Source organism: Salminus brasiliensis, chromosome 2 (genome assembly GCF_030463535.1).
Source record: "Salminus brasiliensis chromosome 2, fSalBra1.hap2, whole genome shotgun sequence".
NCBI classification, from domain to species: domain Eukaryota; kingdom Metazoa; phylum Chordata; class Actinopteri; order Characiformes; family Bryconidae; genus Salminus; species Salminus brasiliensis.
Window position 1 is genome coordinate 5,608,256 of NC_132879.1, and position 22,104 is coordinate 5,630,359.

Genomic DNA, 22,104 nt, shown 5'->3' on the forward strand with positions numbered 1-22,104 from the left:
GAGGGGGAGCGAGAGAGAGGGGAGCGAGAGATAGGGGAGCGAGAGACATCTCTATCAGTGGAATACACATCACAGCAGAAGCTCCAGTGATCAACTGTCAGGGGCTTCCTTTCTGTCCCAGCAAATAGATTACACTTCTATGTACATTTACATTTACATTTAAGGCATTTAGCAGACGTTCTTCTCCAGAGCGACTTACAAAAGTGCTTCACTATTTACCCAAGAAAAACCTCAGCTAGTTTAAATAGACTAATGATGTAAAGATCCTCTAAGTTTAGACTCTACTAAACACAAGTCAGTAAGGAGACCACTCTGTTATTCGCCCAAGTATTCTCAGAAGAGGAGGGTCTTCAGTCTGGGTTTGAAGACAGCGAACGACTCTGCCGTTCGGACACCCAGGGGAAGCTCATTCCACCACTTTGGTGCAGGACAGAAAAAGGCCTGGACGCTTGTCTTCCGTGGATTTTCAGGGATGGCGGGTCGAGCCGAGCCGTAATTGAAGCTGGAAGGGCTCTTGGTGCAGGTCGGCTTTTGACCATTGCCATCAAGTACGGAGGGGCTGGTCCAGTCTTGGCTTTGTAGGCCAGGGTCAGGGTTCTGAATCTGATGCAAGATCATTTTAAGTCCAGCAGTTCCCAGGATGTACAGCAGCTCCGTCTTGCTGGGGTTGAGTTTGAGGTGGTAAGCCGCCATCCAAGAAGAGACGTCAGCGAGGCATGCTGAGATGTAGGTGGAGACCTGTGTGTCAGATGGTGGGAAGGATAGTCCTCAGTCCACATAGGACCTTTCACACTAGTCACCCACTGATCAGCCATAACATTATGACCACTGTTGTGACAAAAATTATCTTGCGGGTGGGACACACACATATTAGGCAGCGAGTGAGCATTGTGTCCTTGAAGGCGGCAGTCAAGCATACGCATCTGAGACACTTCGACAAGAGACAAACTGTGATGGCTGGACAACTGGTCCAATGGTGCAATCCATGGAGGCCCCACCTCTCAACTCACAGGACTTACAGAGGTCTTGCCTTCAGAGGTCTTGTTGTATAGGTCTGGAGTCCATGCCTCTTTGTGGCGACACAAGGGGGACCTACTCAACATTAGGCAGGTGGTGATAATGTTATGGCTGATTTGGTGTATAGCTATACATTTCAAATGAGCCTTTGGTGACAGCAGCCGTAAACAGCTCATGTCAAAGTGCTGCTTACACTGGATCTTCTGAACATACGGTTCAACCTAACTCTCTCTCAAGACCAGATGTAGGATGTTTAAAAAAAGCACATGTTAAAGGTTTATGGTGGCTCTATTTAATGGTTGACGGGTTGAAATGAAAACAATGAGTAGAACTGATATTTATTTTTAATGATTGCATAATTTTTAATGATTGCATAATATCAATACATTCTTAATAGGCAGTGAGATTTAAAGACCAACAGGAGAACAAAACACCAAATAAAAAGATAAACTCTGAAACCTGAGCTATAAATCCTGAGATTATACACTGCTAAAAAGCTGCAAACAACGAAATGTGCCATACCAATGTCCACCAGCCTGTCCTCGTTCAGATAACCATGACGTAATTAATAGTAAATTATTTATATATTCTGCTGTTGGCTCCAGTAGAACGATTTACTTGACCATAACATGAGAGTAAGAAGAAGTTTCTCCAAGTTCCTTCTTTTATATTCTCATTTATTGCTTTCGGCAGATGCTCATGTCTCAGAACTGAATTATAATAAGAACTATGTTAAGATTGAGAGAAGTATCAGGAGCCGGATTCACAAAAGTGTCTTGAGAAGATCCTAAATTCTTAGATTCTTTTCTTATCTTTATGCTTTTAAGAAAAAAGATACATTGATATTCTTCAAAAATATTTTTCTAAATCTTCCGATTTTTCTTCTTTTCTAACTTTTTACTTAAGAAATATTTAAGAACAGTTGATATCCCCCCAAAAAATATGTTTCTTAACCTTATAACATCCTCACACTTCTCTCAGGGTGTAGGAGTTCAATAGGTCAATAGGTCAGCCTCGAAAATGATCAGTTTCAATAGCTGAATTCAGAATTAAGGCCTAAATTAGATGGATCTTAATGCTCTGTTAGTCTCTATATGAGGAGAATTCACGTCTATCTCTTGTTTTTCTAGAAATGCCTGAATGATTAGTCTGATTCTGGTTTTACTCAATTTTTCTCTCCACTGCACTGGTTTAACTGAATATTGAAAAATTAAAAATGTCATTTTGCATTGTTCATTGTTCACCACATATCATATAAAAGGCAGAAAGGTGATCAGCTCACACACCTCTTCAATGGCAATTACAGCTAAACCCTTCATCACATAATGAAAATCACACACCCTCAATACGCATAAAACCCCCAGACCCTGTTTTCCTTCACTGTAGTGTAATCAAAAGCTGACGGGATTTCAGATGTCAGACTGGCACTCGCAGCTGAGGACGTGGTTGTAGGTGTATTGGGTGGGGGCGACTCCGTTGCAGCTCAGAGAAAGCATTCTGGTCTCAGACCTTTTCTTCCGACAGCAACGCCGGTTGGGCTCCAGCTGCAGAACCTCTCCAGATCTCACCCACCTGCACCAAAACACCACAAGCACCAGTCAAACCACAACCACCACTGATTCTGTGGCTCAGTTCATGTAGAAAAGGCTGATATGTGCGTTACGTCCTTGGAAGTGTGAAGTGGATTTCCATGCCCTGTTTTTAGGATTCGGGAACTGTATAAAGCTATACTATGTGACAAAAGTATTGGGACACCTTTACGTTACACCTACAGGAGCTTTCATGACATCCCATTCTAAACCCATAGGCATTCATCGTGTACATTAACCATGTTAATATTGTTATTATAACTCATTAATGTTGATAAAGCACCGAATTACAGAAACCTCTCTCAGCACTTCAACACTCTCAACACTGTCTGCTATAGATAGTGAGTGAATCTTACATGGAGTTTGATGGGCAGTGACCTTCACAGCTGGGTATCTTCACCTCCTGGGTGCAGCCTTCGAGGGTGACGGTCATATTGGACACTCTGACTGCACAGGTTCCATTGCCTGGGGTTGAAGTGAGGACAAGCTATGGTGAGGAGTGAGCACCACAGAGAAAAGCCACCAAAGCAACTGATACAATCCAGGTAACAGTATTAATCAATGCAGTATGGCTGGGTGGTCTATTCCTACACTCTTTACAAAGCCTTAATAGTAGAGGCAGCGGTTCTATACAGAGCCATGACAACTCAAAGAACTATTGGAAGCTTTAATGGTTATATGCTTGGTTAAAGGCTGGAAAACCTTTTCTAGATGTTTCTATAAAGGGGTCAACACTTGGTCAGTAGCACATGCATCCCATTCACGTTGTTAAAGTTGTCCTATTGGTCCAGCCTGGGGCTGGATCAACTGCTAGGCCGACTTTGACCACCAGAGGGAGGGTCAGAGCGCCTCCTTTTGCAACCAGTGGCCTGGCTCTCTTGTTTCTGAGAGTACCAGTGTAAATCCAGATTTGAGAAAAAAAAATAAAAATAAATCAAATCAGAAAGTTTCGCTTCCTTTGTTTCCTTTCTAAAGCCTCGAGTTTGTTGTTGCAGTGCTTTTCTTTGTTTTCCTTTGACAAGCCCTGCCACTGGCCTTTGCTGCAGGTCTGAGCGGGTGGTAGCTTAGGGGGAAGTTCCAGTTTCCCCCACTTTGAAGTTCAGAGCCCATCACTGTCTTTTGTCTATCTTTAGTTTGATCTGCACCTGGGTGCACCCTCCCTTGCTCACTTGGTGGCTGACTCAGCAGAGCTCAAATCCCCTTCAGTAGGCGATTCAGCCCCATCAGACCTTGTGATACTCATTACTAGGGCTGTGGATTGGCACAACCTTGAGATTCGGTACATATCATGATCATGATGGGGTTACAATTCAATATACTGCAATTTACTGAGATTCTATTTTAGGAAATCTGTCAAAGTATATAAAACACACATAAAATCATCATACACATAAAATCTGAGTAAGGCCCGGAGTGGTCCAGCAGAATAAGGTGCTGTCACTATGGCCAGAGGATCGCTAGTTTGAATCCTGGACATCAGCGAACAGGCCCTAAGAGAGTACAATTGGCCTTGCTCTTGGGTCAGAGTGGCTAAACATATGAAGTGACCAGACTACAGTGTTGTAAAGGAGCTGGGAGCTGATTGGTCAGGGAGGAAAGTCAGACTGGGTTATAAGATTTTAAACAATATAAAACTAAATAAATCAGTCCAGAACGTCTGATTATAGAAACGGCTACTAAGAATAAAGGGATATTACTGAACCTATTAATCTGCAACTCATCTGATCTAAACTGTGGGGCTGGATTATTTATACAAGCATAAAGATCAGATCGGTATCAGCTGATACTCAGCATTAATCATTACCAGACTGGGAATCGAACCCTCCATCACACACATGGTGTAATAGCTCACTGGCATATGGTGATCTGTTGCGTCCCACCAACCACACCTAATGAAAATGTCTAATTTGTCATAATAATCATCATAGCAACAGCTTTCTTCTGGTAGGTGGTCATATGATGACCCAAGCTCTGGACCACTAGGTATAAGCAGGTCAGAGCAGCGCGGCAGAGGTGCTCTTCTAGTGTTAATAAAAAATCAACACTGTATTTTTGAGAACTGGAGCAGGGAGGGTTAGGGCCTTGCTCAAGGGCCCAATAGGGGAATCTTAGCTGACCTGGGTATTGAACCAACAACCCTGTGACCCATAACTCAGCACTCTAGGCCACATTGAGCTACCAACTGTGAAACAGGCTCCATGTGGTTCATCAAATATGGCACAGTAAGAAAGTCTAAACAACATACATGAGAAGCAGCAATGGTGTTCATCCCACACGCGGAGTTCCTGCATGTAAAGAAGTCAGTGGAGTTAACAGGAATTCACAGGGCTGATATCCAAAAGTGCAAATCCACCTCACTTACGTCATTACGTGCATCACTGGGACGTCTGTGAAGGCTTACCTCAGAGCAGCTCTGCTCAGGACACACCCTTCTCTTAATTTCAGTTCCAGTCCTTGTGCAGCTAAACGTCACGCAGGGCTGTGAGGGGTCCCTCCATGTGTCCCCCACCTGGACCACCCATGAAAACAAGATCAGTAAGGCCCACTCCATTGAAAACAAATATCCAATGCTATTCAGTATATAAGGTCAGACAGGTCATATTTGCAGGTGTACCCTTTTACAGTTGCACCATTTACTGACACAGACGTGCAAATGCACACACACAGCTTGTCTAGTCCCTGTAGAGAACAGTTCTACCAATAGAATAGGACTCTAGAGGGGTATAAAGCCCCCCAGCATTGAGCTGTGGAGCAGTGGAACTACTGTGTTCTCTGGTATGATGGCTAGTGCTGCATCCAATACCTCTAAGAGGAGTTGGGGATGAGGTGGGGTGGTGATCGTCCATTATCCAACAACGCTCTTGTTGTTGAATGCAATCAAATCCTCACAGCAATGCTGCTCCAAAATCTAATAGAAAGCCTTCTTCCCTGGACAGTAACTATTTTTTATAAATTTCCCTGATTTTAGAAGAAACTATGAAAGAGCAAGGTCATTGTCCAGGGAAGGCTTCCTACTACACTTTGGAGCATTGCTGTGAGAATTTGATTGCATTCAGGGCGTTAGTGAGGTCGGGATGTTGGATGATTACAACCCCACCTCATCCTCAGCCCCCAACTCATCCCAAAAGTACTGGATGGAGCACCAACCATCATTCCAGAGAACACAGTAGTTCCACTGCTCCACAGCTCAATGCTGGCTTTATACCCCCTTGCCCACTCCTGGCACTAGGCAGCATGGTGCCCATAGGTTCATTACATGTATCAGCAATGGGTGCAACTAGTAGCTGAAAGCATTCATTAGAAGGGGTGTCCACAAACATTTGGACACATATAATGTATATCTTAAACATATTTTAGAAGAATAAACATCACATACAAATCTTAAAAGGCTGTGTTGTAAACATGGAGACCCATTGGTCCTCTCAGCACCACTGTAAAGTAACCCAAGCTAGTGTAATGTCTCCCTCTGCTGGCATCAGTAAGGAGCATGTGCATAGACCATGTGCTCCAGTGTGAAAGGGCTAAGCTCCACCCTTCACCTGAGGCTCATCTTCAGCACACAGGTGCTGTTATTGATGGGACTGATTGGTTTTGGGGGTCCTTGGTAAAGTCACTGTTCTGTTACCAGTCTTTGAGGTGCTTTCTGAACTGGGTAACGAATTTGCCTGTGTTGTGCCTCCCTGTTTCCTGACCTCTGCCTGTCCTGATGAGGCCTCTTGTTGTTGGATGATTACAACCCCACCTCTTTCTCAGCCCCCCACTCATCCCAAAAGTACTGGACCATCACCAACCATCATTCCAGAGAACACAGTAGTTCCACTGCTTCACAGCTCAATGCTGGGGGGCTTTATACCCCCCTAGCCCATGCCTGGCACTGGGCAGCATTTGCACATCACATGTATCAGCAATGAGTGCAACTAGCATTCATTCAGGTCAATTTCTGGGGTGCTGATGTCTTGGTAAGGGAAAACACAGGAGCTCCACTGACTGAAAACAACCTAGACAGACGTCAACAGTCAGATGCTCGTTGCTGTCTTGGCAGTGAATTGCACACACATGGACACACAGCAGTGTGCAAACCCATAGTGCGTGCCGGCTGGCAGCTATGCAAACTTTTACTTTAACAATAAACAGAATAAAATAAAATAATATTATTCTAGAGGCGAGACGCTCCACCTCTTCAGCACACTCTCCCAGACTGTTCGTGATGCGCCACTGACATAGCAATCAGCCAGTCAAGTCAGACCGCACCTGGCTCTTAAAGGGACTGGTTTATTGCACGTTACGCCCAAAAACAACACACCCATGATTCATTAAGAGACTTAGTATATGTCTCTTGTGTGTTTTGAGCCACGCAAGGCGTTCTTATCTCGTTGTTATCATAGCAAAGACACACTGACACGCCTTCAATCAAGCTGCGAGGTTGACGGCTCGCCAAAAGATCGCTAAAATAGGACTGATATAGTCGTATGTGTCTTATTGTTAAATAACGGTTACATTAAGCATTTCCTTTACCTTGTAGGTCTTTCCATTGTACTCACAAGTCTTCTTAACTGAAAGAGAAAGAGATATACAGCCTCATGGGTACTTTAGTTAACACAACGTGATGAATATTCTTACTAAACGTGAAATTTATGCATAAAAGTCGATTTGTTTAACATTTATTACATTTTTTCCATCTTTTTTTATACATATTAAAGTATTTCCACCCTATTTCTGTGTGTTTCTATCAGCAGGGCCAAGAACTGACTAAGCAAACTCTTAAAAAGTGATGATAAATACATTCCCATCTAAGAAACATCATTATTGGCAGTGCTGAAGCCTGTGGTGGAATTTACCACATATTTAATCAGTGTAAGTGCAGACTGCTATACAGCTCGGCCCACTGTTGAACTCAGGTAGAGGTATCCAGACACAGCTTTAGAGAAAGAAACAGACTGAAAATCTGTTGTTGAGACTCATTACCACATATCTGGTTGTTGCAGCAGCCTGAGACAGGCGTGGAGTCCTCACTGCATATGGGAGTTGGAGAAGGACGCATGGGCGAGCACTCTTCAGTCAGGGTCTGGTTATTACATCTGCATATGTGGCAGTTTGACTCCCATATTGCTCCAACCTTACAAAGAGATAACAGTGAATGAGGAGCATTCACAGATTTGCCGTGGTAAGAAATAAACATCTATTAATACTGAGAGAAGATTACAGGCTATTCTCAGGCTCACCCACTGATTAGTGGATTTTTTAAAAGGTTAATATTGTATAAACGAGCAGGTCATTTCTCACCGGCATGGGCTCTCCCAGGGGGCCTTTGCAGTCTGCAAATCAAAACATGTGTTTATGTATAATCATACAAAATAACTGTGTTAACTGTAATTATAACTATAACTAATAGGGCTGCAACAAATGACTCGATCAACTCGATTATTGAAGCGAATAATCGATTATTCTGATTAATCGCTTACACACCAAGTAACTCTTATGTAGCTATCGGCTTATAAATTGAGCCTGAGGTTGTTTTATGCATTTGCTAACTAACAGTGAAGTAAATATGAATATGTAAATATTTAACAGATTATATATTAACATGTACATTTTACACAGTGAAGGTTAATGTGTATATATATTCTATATATACACATTAATATATATTCTATTTTATATATATTTGTGATTTTTACTAGCGTGGGGGACTATGCAGCTACGTTTTCTAGTTTGATGAATAACTTATTCAGAAATTCACTGTTTCAACATTTTTTTTCTGCTAAAATTAAAATGTAAAACCAAGGATGGGCAAAAAATAGCAAAAATAAGATATAAGAAATGTGCATCAACTTTCCCTTAATCAGTTTCCTCATCATTTTTCAGATCAGAAAAAAAGAAACACAGTGAGACACTAAATTTAGCTTCCAGTCTGAAAGTATTTTGTGTTGCTTCTCTTTGTATTAGTGACTTTTATGTTGTAATGGTCTGTTTGTTTGTATTAGTGGCTTTTATTTTATTTTCTCTCACTCCTATTTTCTCCACAGTAAAAGTTAATGTTGTAGTCGGTGGTTCTGAGGTTCACTAACTTGAGGACTTCTCCTTTTTAGACTCAGCCCGTCTCCATATGAAACCCCCACTCCTCACACTAACATACCTCTGCTCTCCTCTTACACACCGGCTGCAGATGTGTGGTCAATGTGTTGCCTTATGGCTCTTGTGTGGCTCTCGAGTGTTTACAGGCCGCACCGGTTTTACCCACACTTCTGTGATCGATCCCACTGCTCCTGTTGATGATGTCACCAACAAATTAATTATTCAGTTAGTTGCCAATTAATATGACTGAACCTGTTTTCACAGTGACATCCACATCTGCTCACATCTGCACAAGCTGCTGTCCACACCACTTGCGGTATGCACAGTGCTTGCCCTGTGTTGGGCACAAAAGTGGGAGGCGCTCTCATTAGCAAGGGAGGGTCTGCGTATGTGTGCTGGTTAGTTGGAGACAGCTCGTTAGCTAGCTAGTTTATTTCAGAGGCTACCTCTGCTTAGCTAGTTTCAAGGCTGGTAACGACAAACCTGGAAGACCAGCTTGGGCCGACACCTGCTTCCATGCTAAACCTTTTATGAAGGGTCATGATAGGCTTGTGTTAGAGGGAACGACCAGGTGCACCCACTGCTTTCGGACTGTCCTCGCTGAGACTTGACTGATGCACAGCGTGCCAAAGTTCTTCAGATCTCAGTCGTTGTTAAGCTTGCCACTGAGCTCGGCAAAGCTAAAATCTGCATCTGCGCCGCATATCCCAATAAAACAAACGTGTTTCAGTAGTCTGTCCAGTAATGTACAGACTGTATCGTGCACATGTCCTCTTTTTGCAATGTCTATGGCCTTTAGAAAAGGTCTACCACTCACTGGTGCACTCTGATACACATTTCGTCTTGTATTCCTCTGCAAGGGACTGGTTGTTTGGGCAGAAGCAGCCGGATCTCATGCTGTCAGTACCAAACTTCCCTGATACTCGTACCCTGAAAAACACAATTACACCACAGTTAGTTCTGGCCTCACAATCTGATTGGCTGAGGGTCATTTCATAAGTACCATAATCTCACAATAGCAACACTTTGGACACAACATCTCTGTATCAGTCTCAGTCCGTCTTGCTCGCAACAGCTAAGTGGAATGAGCCACAGATAATGAGCGTTTCAAAAAGAAGGAACTAATACCATCTTCTAACAACAAGCAACGAGAGTCAGCAACCATGAGGGACCCGAACCCCCCAACCCCCTTTTTTTACAAACAGCTCTACAGAAGAAGCTTGTCATGAGGTGGAGAGCAGGGGGCTATTACCCACCAACCGATTCATACTGATTTCTTCCTGTTGTACTGTATCTCACTGTATAGCCGTATCAAAGCTGACATGTTAGCTCATGGCTAGTACATTAGCTTGGGCATAATATATCAGCTTGAGATGAGAAAGTTAAATTGGGGTTGTATAAATACTGGGACCAGCTTTTGTTTAGTGTTTATATACCACCAGAAAATCTGTAATATTATATCCACTATTTGTACTAGTCTCAAATATTCTACTCTGACTCTAGAAATGTAGGAAATATTTTATCATTTTTAAGAACTCTATTCTTGCTGTACTGGAAAATGTACTGAGACAGCGTGTGCTACTGAACTGAACATCAATAATTGTTACACCATAGATGGACAGATAGAGAGACAGACACACAGACAGACAGATTGAAGGGATGTATCGATCCAACTTTTTTCCGTTCAGATATCGATACATAAACTTTGCATATCGGCCGATACCTGATACCAATCCACTACCATGGTTGAATTAACAAACCATTCATATTCATAACCATGTGGGAAAGACGTAAAGCATCAGGATTGATTTAAACATTACTTTACTAACTTTGTAAAACTAGCTAGAATAAATGAACACAGATATTAAAGACCTGAACTGCTGTTTATTTCTCACTAATATTAATAACTGTGCTGGAGCTCGGCACAGTGTCGCCTGAGCTCAGGACTTTTATTCTGAAATTTGAAGTCTGTGAGACTAAAGAGGAGCGAGCAGCTCCTCCCTTCTCGGTTCTCCTTATATGGAAGACCAGCTGTGGCAGTGACGTCATGACCCCCTCGCTCTCCCCCTCACTCTGGGCTGTCCTCCATTACAGACACAAACCTCCAGCCGAGCAGTTCAGCTCCGGCGTCTCTCTATCGCTGAAAAACAGCTGAAACAGCAAAGCTGTGGCTTTTAAAAATGACGACTGGGATTTAAATCTGGAATTTACTGATATTTCATGTAAAATCATGTAATCAGGGGATTTTGGACTCTAGGTCTCTGTCTGCCCGATCCCAGCTCGGCCCTCCTCTCTGCGCTGGTCTTGAGAAAACAGAGCAGGCTGCTGAAGTAGAGGAGGGGATTGTACTCACTGATTGCTCGCTGGATTACTCGCTGATAGTGGATGACAGGTGGAGGGTGCTGTGCTGGTTATATAAGATCTTGCTGTTGCTATGATATGTGTATTATGTATGTAGGTTACTCTGACCCTGAGTTATGAAGCCTAGAAGACCGGCGGGTCAGAAAAAAATTGATTCAGTGAATGGATCAGCCCCGTGGATCAGCCTAACTATCCGATAACTGATCCCGCTAATTTTGCTAGTATCAGGTATCCAATAGACAGACAGATAGATAGGTAGACATACAGGCATACAGACAAACAGACAGACAGGTAGATAGATAGAAGCAGTGATGTCTCACCCGCCTTTACAGACATCATTTGGAGTACTGCGACACTCATCAAAAACCATCCCTTCAGGACATGGGACATCTGAAACAGAATCACAGTCAACACACACTCCAGCACAGGAAGCGTTAACCGGACCAGCCTGCAGAGCAGATGGTATTGTGCTTTCGACTTTTCGATCATGTGATACAATCTCCTGTCTGTCTGGTCTGTGTGCTTAAGAAGGTGCATACTCACCGCAGATTCCCATAGTGAGGTTTCTCCAGTGCACACAGACGCCCAGCCTCTGGCATTGCTCACTGAGGTGCCGAAGTGAGGAGCAGATGCTGCTGTTGGTCTTGACAATGCAGTAGTCCGACCTGCAGTTCTTCAGCAGAGTCTCCACATCCACACTCTGACTGCACTCACGAAACACTCTGAAAGAACAGTCGTGTTACAGAGGTGGGAATCTCTGGGCACCTCATGATTCAATTCAGATTCATTGTACGTGAAATCAAAGACCACCCATCTAATCAGCCAATCGTATGGCAGCGGTGTAATGCATAAATGCATGCAGATATGGACCAGAAGAATGGGGGGGGGGGGGTGATCTGAGTAATTTGAGCATGGTGTGATTGTCAGTGTCAGAAATGGAGGTCTGAGTATAACTGCTGAGAGAGACGAGGCCTCCAGATAACATTATAATGTTAGTATTCTAACAACTGTATAGTATACACCCATCAGTCATAACATTAGTACCAACCGCCTAACAACAGATCTGACCATTTGAGGCATGGATTCAAGATGTTAGCAGGAGGTCCTTAAAGTCCAGTAGGTTGTGAGGTGGGGCCTCCACGGTTCGCACCTGTGAGCCTTTAGCAGGCATGACCCATCACCAGTTCACCGGTTGTCCTTCCATGGAGCATGTTTGGTAGGTACTGACCACTGCATACCGGGAACACCCCACAAGACCTGCCTGATGTTTTGGAGATGTTCTGACCGATGTTCTGACCCAGTCGTCTAACCATCACTGTTTGATTCTTGTCAAAGTGGCTCAGATTCTTAAGCTTGCCCATATTTAGGTGGTAGCTGCCAAGCTGTTGCTAGGTGGTTGCTTAGGTGTTGCTATGGTATAGGTGTTGGTTTCTAAGGTAGAGCTGTTAGCTGCTAAGGTGTTGCTAGGTGGATGATAAGGTGTTACTATGGTATAGCTGTTAGTTGCTAGGTAGTTGCTAGAGCGTTGCTATGGTATACCTGTTAGTTGCTAAGGTGTTGTTAGGTAGGTACACCTTCATTACCTTCAAGAACTGTTTTTCATTTCACCGGTCAGTGGTACTAATGTTACGGCTGATCAGTGAATAAAGCACATAGTGAATTTGATGGTGTGGAATAAAACTGTCAGTGTCAGCATTCAGGAACTTCTGAAAAGCCTTCATGAGATGAAGCTGCAGCTTACTTATGTGTGAGGAGGTCACAGAGAGGAGCGTTGCATATAGGGGCAGGGGTGGAGGGGGGGGGTGTACAGGGTTCATTCCTAGGGGCATGTGAACAGTAGGGCTTTAGAGGGTCCTCCTCTATCCAGTCATAGGCAGTCCTTTCACAGCAGTCCTCACTCTCAACCTGTCCATTCCTCCGTACACATGAGGGTCCTCCACACACACCTGCAAAGCAAACCACATTTTTGCCTTAAAACTGGAATGATTTCACACACACACACACACACACACACACACACTCTTAAAAATTTGATAAACATTCAGTAGATACAATTACGTACATTAACTGAATTCTGCTTTTGTTTATTTCAATGGTTCCACTGTTTATTCATTATTTTCCCTGTATTTTAAATTCTTGAATAATGCCATAGTTTGTTAGCATACAGGTGATAATAATAATAATAATAATAATAATAATAATACATTAAAAACTACAGTGTTTTACAACTGAAGGAAATTTCAAAGCTATAGTAAATGTGAGATGTGATTGCAGATCGGCAGTGCTGTTGTGATATAGGTGTTGGTTGCTAAGGTATTGCTAGGTGGTTGCTTAGGTGTTATGGTATACCTGTTAGTTGCTAAGATGCTGCTGTGGTATATGGATTGGTTGCCACGGTGTTGCTAGGCAGTTGCTAAAGTGTAGGTGTTCCTTGCCAAGATGGTCCTATAGCTTTGCTGTTAGTTAGTTGCTGTAGGTGTTGCTGGGTGGTGGTTAGGGTGTTGCTATATGGTTGCTGAGGTGATGCTATGGTATATAGGCATATGGGTTGGTTGTTAAGTGGCTTTTAATGTGTTGCTAGGCAGCAAAGGTGTTGCTTTAGCTAGGCAGCTAAGGTTTAGGTGTTTCCAAGTTGTTGCTAGGTGGTTGCTTAGGTGTTGCTATGGTATAGGTGTTGGTTGCTTAGGTGTTGCTATGTTATAGCTGTTAGTTGCTAAGGTGTTGCTGGGTGGTGGCTAGGGTGTTGCTCTATGGTTGCTAAGGTGATGCTATGGTATATGTGCATATGGGTTGGTGTTAAGTGGATGTTGCTTTAGCTAGGCAGCTAAGGTTTAGGTGTTAGTTGCCAAGCTGTTGCTAAGTGGTTGCTTAGGTGTTGCTATGGTATAGGTGCTGGTTGCTCAGGTGTTGCTATGTTATAGCTGTTTGTTGCTAATGTGTTGCTAGGTGGTTTCTAGAGTGTTGCTTTAGAAAAGCTGTTAGTTGCTAAGGTGTTGCTAGGTGTTTGTGGTTAAGGTGCTGCTAGGTGGTTGCTAAAGTGCTGCTATACTTTAGCTGGTGTTGTAAGGCAGTTGCTATTGTAATGGGTTGGTTGCTGAGTTGTTGCTAAGCCATATTTCAAAATGGAAAAGCAGACCACACTGCCACACACTGACCACACTGTCCAACGGTGTTATTCAGAAAGTACTCCATTGCCAGAGTGATCTGCAGGGTGTTTTCCGGGTCAAGGGAGACGTGAGAGCGGATTTGGTCAAGGTAAACGAAGACCTGGTAGTTCGTGCTTTCAAACCTGATGCCATTCTGTTTATAAGGCGGCTGGACTGGAATCTGATTCAGAAAAGCCTGAAAAACATGTCAGAACAAAGTTTAGACCTTCATCATCAACATCATCATCATCATCATCATCATCATTACCAAATGCATGAATAATTATGCTTTGAGGGTGTGAAAAGTTTTGCTTGCGCAAGCAAAGGTTTAGGTGTTGGATGCTATGATGTTATTAGGTGGTATTTTAGGAGGTATGGTTATTAGGAGGTATGACTAAGATGTTGCTATGGTGAGAAAATACACATCAAACGCATCAGCAATTATGCTATGAGGATGTGAAATGTTAGGTGCTGGTTGCTAAGGTGTTACTAAGGTATAGGCATTGGTTACTAAGATGTTGCCATGATATAGGTGTTGGTTGTTATGGTGTTGCTAGGTGAATGCTATGGTGTTAATATGTTATAATTGTTAGTTGCTAAGGTGTTGCTAAGTGGTTGCTAAGGTGAAAAGATATACATCAGAAGTGCATAAACACTTATGCTTTGAGGGTGTGCAATGTTAGGTGTTAGTTGCTAAAATGTTGTTAGAAGGTTGCTAAGATGTTACTAGGCAGTTACTAAGGTGTTGCCATGGTACAGGTGTTGGTTGCTAAAGTGTTGCAATGTGGTTGCTAAGACAAGAAATTACACATAAAAATGCAAGAACAATTTTGCTTTGAGGGTGTAAAATGTTAGGTGCTAGTTGCTAAGATGTTGTTAGGAGGTTGCTAAGGTGTTACTAAGGTATAGGCATTGGTTGTTAAGGTGTTTCCAGGTGGGTGCTACTGTGTTAATATGGTATAATTGTCAGTTGCTAAGGTGTTGCTAGGTGGTTGCTAAGGTGAGAAAATACACATAAAAAATTGCATGAACAATTATGCTTTAAGGGTGTGAAATGTTGGGTGCTAGTTGTTAAGATGTTGCTAGGCAGTTGCTAAGGTGTTGCCATGGTATAGGTGTTGGTTGCTAAGGTGAGAAAATACATGTCAAAAATGTGCCCTCACAAAACGGTAAGATGAAGGTTCAAACATTCAGTCCAGACGAGATGTGGTACCTTCCTGCACTACGAATGCTGCCTGAGTAGGCAGCATTTATTCAGACTGAGACACAGCCATTATATGTAGGTGTAAACAACCACTGTCACAATGGCTCCCCCTCCTGCCCCTCTCTGTTACTGCACAGGGCCCTCGTACTGTGCCCTATGTTGATTTGTAGACTTGCCATGTTACTGCCAAGCCCCTACAAGCTCCTCTCCTAAGCCCACAGGTTCAGACTCCACTGGCCCCTGTAGCAGCTCATCAGCGCCAGTATAAAGACTGGAGCCTCCGCTAACAGTTTCTTGGACTTTCTGGCTCTCGGACTCCCCCAGTGTAGCTTGTTTGCACTTGTGTCCTGCCCCCGATCAACCATATAGGAGCTCCAGACTGTAGTCCAACTTTATCAGCCTCCTTTCACCCTGTTCTTCAATGCTCAGGACCCCACAGGACTGACCACCACAGAGCAGGTAGGTGTTCTTTGGGTGGTGGGTCACTCTCAGCACTGCAGTAACACTGACTGACATGGTGGTGGTGTGTTAGTAGTGTGTGTTGCGCTGCTGGTACGAGGTGATCAGACTACAGTCTACACAGTGCTCCTATATGGTCAGTGGAGCTGAAACAAGGTGATATTAATGTTATGGCTGTTATCACACTGTTATCAGGCCAAGGGCTAAACACAGGACTCAGAGAGGAATTCTACGGACGTACCTCCACCCTTTCATAATCGTCATTCACGCGCAGCGTGACGGTGTCATTATGGTACTTCAGAATGATGCCCTTGACCGATGAGCCAAACAGCCAAGGGTTGCTGAAGTAATTGTCCACTGTAATGCTGAGCTGGTGACGGGGGTTCTTCTCCTTCACCAGCGTGTACGTGCAGTTGTCCAGGAAGTCGAAATTAGTTCCCGAGAAGGAAACGTAGTGGGGGTCTCCGTAGAGATCACATTGACCTGAGGGAAACATTGGTGGGACTCTTAAGTATAGCACTGGTAGAATCTGAGGTATAGCTGGAAACTCTCCATACCTGATTTGATATCCCAATGGATCAATGGTCCATTGGTCATTACCAACATTTTCGGGTTCTTACTGTTTTGCTATGTTTCTCAGAGCCTCTGGACTCTAAACAAAGCCCAAATATCTGGGTTTCATACATTTCCAATCAAGCTCACGCTAAGATCTAAAGGGATCCAGTCTTAGTGGTCTCAATGGTCTCAATGTTGTGCCCTGCTACTCACTGATATGTGCTACTCAGCAGCTCTTAGTGTTTTCCATAAAACCCTAACACATTATACAACCTATGCTATCCATTATACAACCTCAGCTTACTGTTATTATTTGCTTGAGTGTGCCAAAAATCACAGCCAATCAAATTGAATAAATGATTTCTTATCAGCTCTATTACCTCTATTATCTTTTACATACAGTGATGTATGCCATCCAGATATCCTGCCTATAATTCTGCTCAGAGCGAGGTCTACAAGACTTCCTCGGGTTGGTTCATGATCAGAGGTGGTGATGTACCCTGACGTTTCTCGTGGAATAGCTTTTAAAAGCCCAAGATTTGAGAATCGGTGTGTTCGAGAGCATCCACGCAGCAGATGGGGCAGACGTTAACAGCCAGGATAAGGAGAAGAACGTCAATGAGGAGGTAAATGTATCTTTAGCAGCTGACCATGACAACCCGTCCACTCCACATCCCGGTGAGTTAGTCCGTTCTGCAGCATTACAGCGTAGGACTGAATAATATTTGTATGTTTTAAAGTCAAGCCATCCTAAGTTTATATATATGGACAATACTGGATGCAATTTCATGGTTCCTAAAGATGCTGTCTAATAGGCTGATTGAATTCCATGCTTGACCTCAGATCCTCAGAAACGAATAATCAAATAATCAAAAACGTTTTTTATAAATATTTGATAAATGTGTCTATATCACTGCTGGAGATGCTTGAGAGACAACATGTGAAGATCCTTACTGTGTATTAAACCCCCCAGCAGTGTGAAAAAAGTGCATTCAAACTTTTACATTTAAATTAATAATCAATAATAATCAGTGTAAGCAGTCTTAATTACTCACTAACATTACTGTTATTTGTATTACTTATTTAATACAAATAAAAAATAATAGTAATATAGCACAAAAACTACAGCTACAGTAACAGCTTAATATTTCAGCAGTTTTCAGTGACATGGTTACATTGATTCCTAAAAGGCCCTACATAAGTACTAGTCAGCTGTTAATATTTCTAATATTAATGAGGGAAGACCTCATAATAATAATAATAATAATCTGCCTGAAAGGTTAACTTTACATAACCCAAGCAACAAGAGTGTGACAATGAGGTACAGTTTTACCAGTAAGGTCATTTAGAATCAATGGTCGAATGTTAAAGGGTTGCTGGGGTGTGGATATAAGTAAATATTTTATTTTAAAATAGAAAAAATTGCAATAATGTTTATTTATGAATAAGAACACATACAGCGCTAGTTAGTAACTGACTGATACTATTTGGAAATGAACTGAAGTGACCTCCTTGACCTCCTGCAGTTGCTTCTACTCCTGTTTCCAGTTTCTTTGTCAACAGCATTACCTTTATCATCTGGAAACAACATATTTAGATATGTGATTTCTATTGTTTTCTACTTAATTAGTGTTATTTGCCGCTGCTATTGATGAGCTTTATTTCTAAATGTCTTTAAATTAACCTTAAATTAGGTGCTGTTCATAAGACTGCACTCAGAAAAGAAAACCCATGCATTTGTTATTCATAACATCCAATGGTGATTGGCTTAAAGGAGCAAGAAGGAAGGTCAGGGACACATCTGATAAACACGTAAAACATGTGTCAAATAGCTGAAGTGGACTGATCACTGGGGTTTGACTTATTGGCTTTTATGGTAGGATTCCCTCTTAACCCTCTTAACACTCCAAGGCTTATCACACACTAAGGTATATCACTCAGTAACTACAGAGGCTTCTGTGCAGACTGGTGGGGCTATTCTCTGGTAGTAGAAGCTTGTAACACTTTTGGCCCTACAGCAGAAGAGCCTAAAAGCCACTGCACTCACAGTCACATTGCCAGGTTTCACAGCATCCCTGCTCATCTTTCACCACCCGCATCAGATCTCTGGGGCACACAGGTGGAGCCAGAGCTGGACATATGACTGGTCTCATCTCAATGATGCTGTTTTTGCAGGTTTTATGGAAGCAGTCCTCTGTCCACATGGCACCACTGGACCAGCTCTGGTTTCTTAGGGGGTCCCTGCAAATCTCTTCACATTAGAGAGAGAAGATTATCAGACTGCATGAATACAAGCCTTCATTATTATTTACAGAAAGACTGACAGAATTATGAGTACTGTACCTGTATGTTGATGTGATGTAGACACAATTAAAGTTGGCCCAGTGATTACAGGTGGAGTTGTAGTTGTACTTGGTATTTCTGTGGTTGTTGTTATGTTCACTGTTGTCACAGGTGAAGTTGTGGTAAGTGGAGTTGTAAGTATAGTTGTACTTGGTCTCTCTGTCGTTGTTATGGTCACTGTTGTCACAGGTGAAGTTGTGGTAAGTGGAGTTGTAAGTATAGTTGTACTTGGTCTCTCTGTCGTTGTTATGGTCACTGTTGTCACAGGTGAAGTTGTGGTAGGTTCAGGTTCTTCTGTTGTACTAAATATTTCTGTGACTGTCACTGGTGAAGTTGTAGTATCAGGTTGTCCTGTTGTACTAAATGTTTCTGTGAAAAGTGTCACTGGTGGAGTTGTAGTTTCAGTTGTATTTGGTCTCTCCATGGTTGTTGTAATTGTTGTCACGGGTGGAGTTGTAGGTTCAGGTTCTTCTGTTGGACTATATGTTTCTGTGGCTGTCACTGGTGGAGTTGTAGGTTCAGGTTCTTCTGTTGGAATAAATGTTTCTGTGACTGTCACTGGTGAAGTTGTAGGTTCAGGTTCTTCTGTTGGACTAAATGTTTCTGTGACTGTCACAGGTGGAGTTGTAGGTTCAGGTTCTTCTGTTGGACTAAATGTTTCTGTGACTGTCACTGGTGAAGTTGTAGGTTCAGGTTCTTCTGTTGGACTAAATGTTTCTGTGACTGTCACTGGTGGAGTTGTAGGTTCAGTTGTACTTGGTCTCTCTGTGGTTGGTGTCACTGTTGTCACTGGTATAGCTGTAGTTTCAGGTTGTCCTGTTGTACTAAATATTTCTGTGACTGTCACTGGTGGAGTTGTAGTATCAGGTTGTCCTGTTGTAGTAAATATTTCTGTGAATGGTGTCTCTGGTAGAGTGGTAGGTTCAGTTGTACTTGGTCTCTCAGTGGTTGGTGTCTTTGTTGTCACTGGTGAAGTTGTAGTTTCAGGTTGTCCTGTTGTAGGAAATATTTCTGTGAATGGTGTCTCTGGTAAAGTTGTAGGTTCAGTTGTACTTGGTCTCTCAGTGGTTGGTGTCTTTGTTGTTACTGGTGAAGTTGTAGTATCAGGTTGTCCTGTTGTAGTAAATATTTCTGTGAATGGTGTCTCTGGTGGAGTTGTAGGTTCAGTTGTATTTGGTCTCTCGGTGGTTGGTGTAAATGTTGTCACTGGTGAAGTTGTAGTATCAGGTTGTCCTGTTGTAGGAAATATTTCTGTGAATGGTGTCTCTGGTGGAGTTGTAGGTTCAGTTGTACTTGGTCTTTCTGTGGTTGGTGTCTTTGTTGTCACTGGTGAAGTTGTAGTATCAGGTTGTCCTGTTGTAGGAAATATTTCTGTGAATGGTGTCTCTGGTAGAGTGGTAGGTTCAGTTGTATTTGGTCTCTGTGTGGTTGTTGTTGTTGTCACTGGTGAAGTTGTAGTATCAGGTTGTCCTGTTGTAGTAAATATTTCTGTGAATGGTGTCTCTGGTGGAGTTGTAGGTTCAGTTGTACTTGGTCTTTCTGTGGTTGGTGTCTTTGTTGTCACTGGTGAAGTTGTAGTATCAGGTTGTCCTGTTGTAGGAAATATGTCTGTGAATGGTGTCTCTGGTAGAGTGGTAGGTTCAGTTGTATTTGGTCTCTGTGTGGTTGTTGTTGTTGTCACTGGTGAAGTTGTAGTATCAGGTTGTCCTGTTGTAGTAAATATTTCTGTGAATGGTGTCTCTGGTGGAGTTGTAGGTTCAGTTGTATTTGGTCTCTTTGTGGTTGTTGTTGTTGTCATTGCTGAAATTATAGTTTCAGCTTGTCCTGTTGTACTAAATATTTCTGTAAATGATGTCTCTGATGTCTCTGGTAAAGTTGTAGGTTCAGTTGTATTTGGTCTGTCTGTGGTTGGTGTAATTGTTGTCACTGGTGGAGTTGTAGTTAGAGTTGTATTTGGTCTCTCGGTGGTTGACATTGTTGTCTTTGGTGTTGTTGTAGTTAGAGTTGTAAAATCAGTTTGTACAGTTGTATCTGGTATTGCCTTGGTTTTTGCAGAGGTGGTAGTTCCCGGAGTGTATGGTATAGTAGTGTGTGGCTGGGTGATTGGCTGTGATGTACTTCTTGTTGTTTGTGTAGTGGTAAATACACAGTTTTCTGTAGTAAAAATGAAGAAACAGATGTGCTTACAATGCATAAACCTCCAAAAATGTAAGAACTAAACATACTTTACTAAAAATGTCATCAAAAATAATCTCACCACAAATTAGATGTCCTCCAATGCATTCACTATGGAATAAAACACAAACTGTATCACTTTGTATTGACTCTTAAACACTCTGCTGCTTTAAATTTGACCTGGAAATACAAACAAAACATCAACTAACCAGCATTCACTGGATGTCCTCACTTCATCACCGGGATTTACAACTGTGTTGTTGAAGAAGCAGGTGCACCTGTCCAAACTGGAGCACTTCCTTGTGTTCTCATCAAAATATGGCGCCTCTACGGGGCATCTTGGGTAACATCCTTAAATTGAACAATTAAATCGATTGTATATCAGCAATTATTAAAACGTACATATTTGAATATCTCATCCACACAACAGAATTCACAGTCAGTTTGCGAAGCCACCAAAAGCAAAACTCCCTGCAGATGTGAGGACAAAATCAACTGAAAGGACATAAAGGGAAGATTGACAACCTTCAAGGCTTCCAGTAAAGCTGTGTGTTTTCCCACAAGTCTTAATCCGACCACATGGCTCATAATGCCAGCCGTTTTCCCTTTCTTCATTGTAATAGTCACAGTACACCGCTGTGGAGGAAAGGGCACACACAATTAATGTTAATCGCACCACTAAGCAAACACTGAGGGGGTTCACTTCTACACATACCAGGAAGAGAGTTTATTATTACGATATGGTGCTTTTGGGAAGTCCCAAATAGGTTAGTAATTGACAGAGTATCTCATGAACCTGACACACTGAAACATCAGAACACCATGAGGTTTCAGGACTCATTCCAATTCAGAGTACACACCACACTCTCAAAGAGGTCTTAAGGTACATACGGCACAAGTCTGGGGTTCTCCAGTTGATGCAGACTTTCTGTGCTGTGCAGGCTTCAGCATACGCTGCCACAGCTGTGCAGAACCCCAGGAACCTTCCTTCAAACTCACACGAGCATGACTCCAGAATACAGGCCTGGTAGTAAGGTGCTGGATCAACCTGCAGATGAAACGCAGACAGTCATCTGATGATAATGTATATCTGCAGTCCCAGGCAGGAACAAATACAATATGCGGACAAAAGTATTGGGACACCTGATTATTCATTGTTTCTTATCAAATTAAGGGTATT

At 42.6% G+C, this 22,104-nt stretch overlaps 1 protein-coding gene across 2 annotated transcripts in view; it reads right to left on the minus strand.

The window, feature by feature from the left end:
- Positions 1 to 1,346: 1,346 nt before the first annotated feature.
- LOC140550295 (uncharacterized) overlaps positions 1,347 to 22,104 on the minus strand; it is a 39,123-nt gene continuing 18,365 nt past the window's right edge. The window contains exons 25-43 of one of the 2 annotated variants that reach the window (XM_072674209.1): positions 21,816 to 21,972; positions 21,450 to 21,560; positions 21,134 to 21,275; positions 21,007 to 21,035; positions 18,750 to 20,903; positions 18,454 to 18,657; positions 16,093 to 16,334; positions 14,198 to 14,384; positions 12,784 to 12,988; positions 11,586 to 11,764; positions 11,363 to 11,432; positions 9,499 to 9,611; positions 7,890 to 7,921; positions 7,572 to 7,722; positions 7,122 to 7,159; positions 5,008 to 5,115; positions 4,852 to 4,891; positions 2,963 to 3,071; positions 1,347 to 2,589 (exon numbers count right to left, since the gene is read on the minus strand). In XM_072674209.1, the coding sequence (XP_072530310.1) occupies positions 2,427 to 2,589; positions 2,963 to 3,071; positions 4,852 to 4,891; positions 5,008 to 5,115; positions 7,122 to 7,159; positions 7,572 to 7,722; positions 7,890 to 7,921; positions 9,499 to 9,611; positions 11,363 to 11,432; positions 11,586 to 11,764; positions 12,784 to 12,988; positions 14,198 to 14,384; positions 16,093 to 16,334; positions 18,454 to 18,657; positions 18,750 to 20,903; positions 21,007 to 21,035; positions 21,134 to 21,275; positions 21,450 to 21,560; positions 21,816 to 21,972 (4,434 nt within the window). In that variant the 3' untranslated portion in view covers positions 1,347 to 2,426. Of the gene's footprint in view, positions 2,590 to 2,962; positions 3,072 to 4,851; positions 4,892 to 5,007; positions 5,116 to 7,121; positions 7,160 to 7,571; positions 7,723 to 7,889; positions 7,922 to 8,296; positions 9,375 to 9,498; positions 9,612 to 11,362; positions 11,433 to 11,585; positions 11,765 to 12,783; positions 12,989 to 14,197; positions 14,385 to 16,092; positions 16,335 to 18,453; positions 18,658 to 18,749; positions 20,904 to 21,006; positions 21,036 to 21,133; positions 21,276 to 21,449; positions 21,561 to 21,815; positions 21,973 to 22,104 lie in introns of those variants that run through there. The other variant, XM_072674210.1, reaches the window with a different exon arrangement.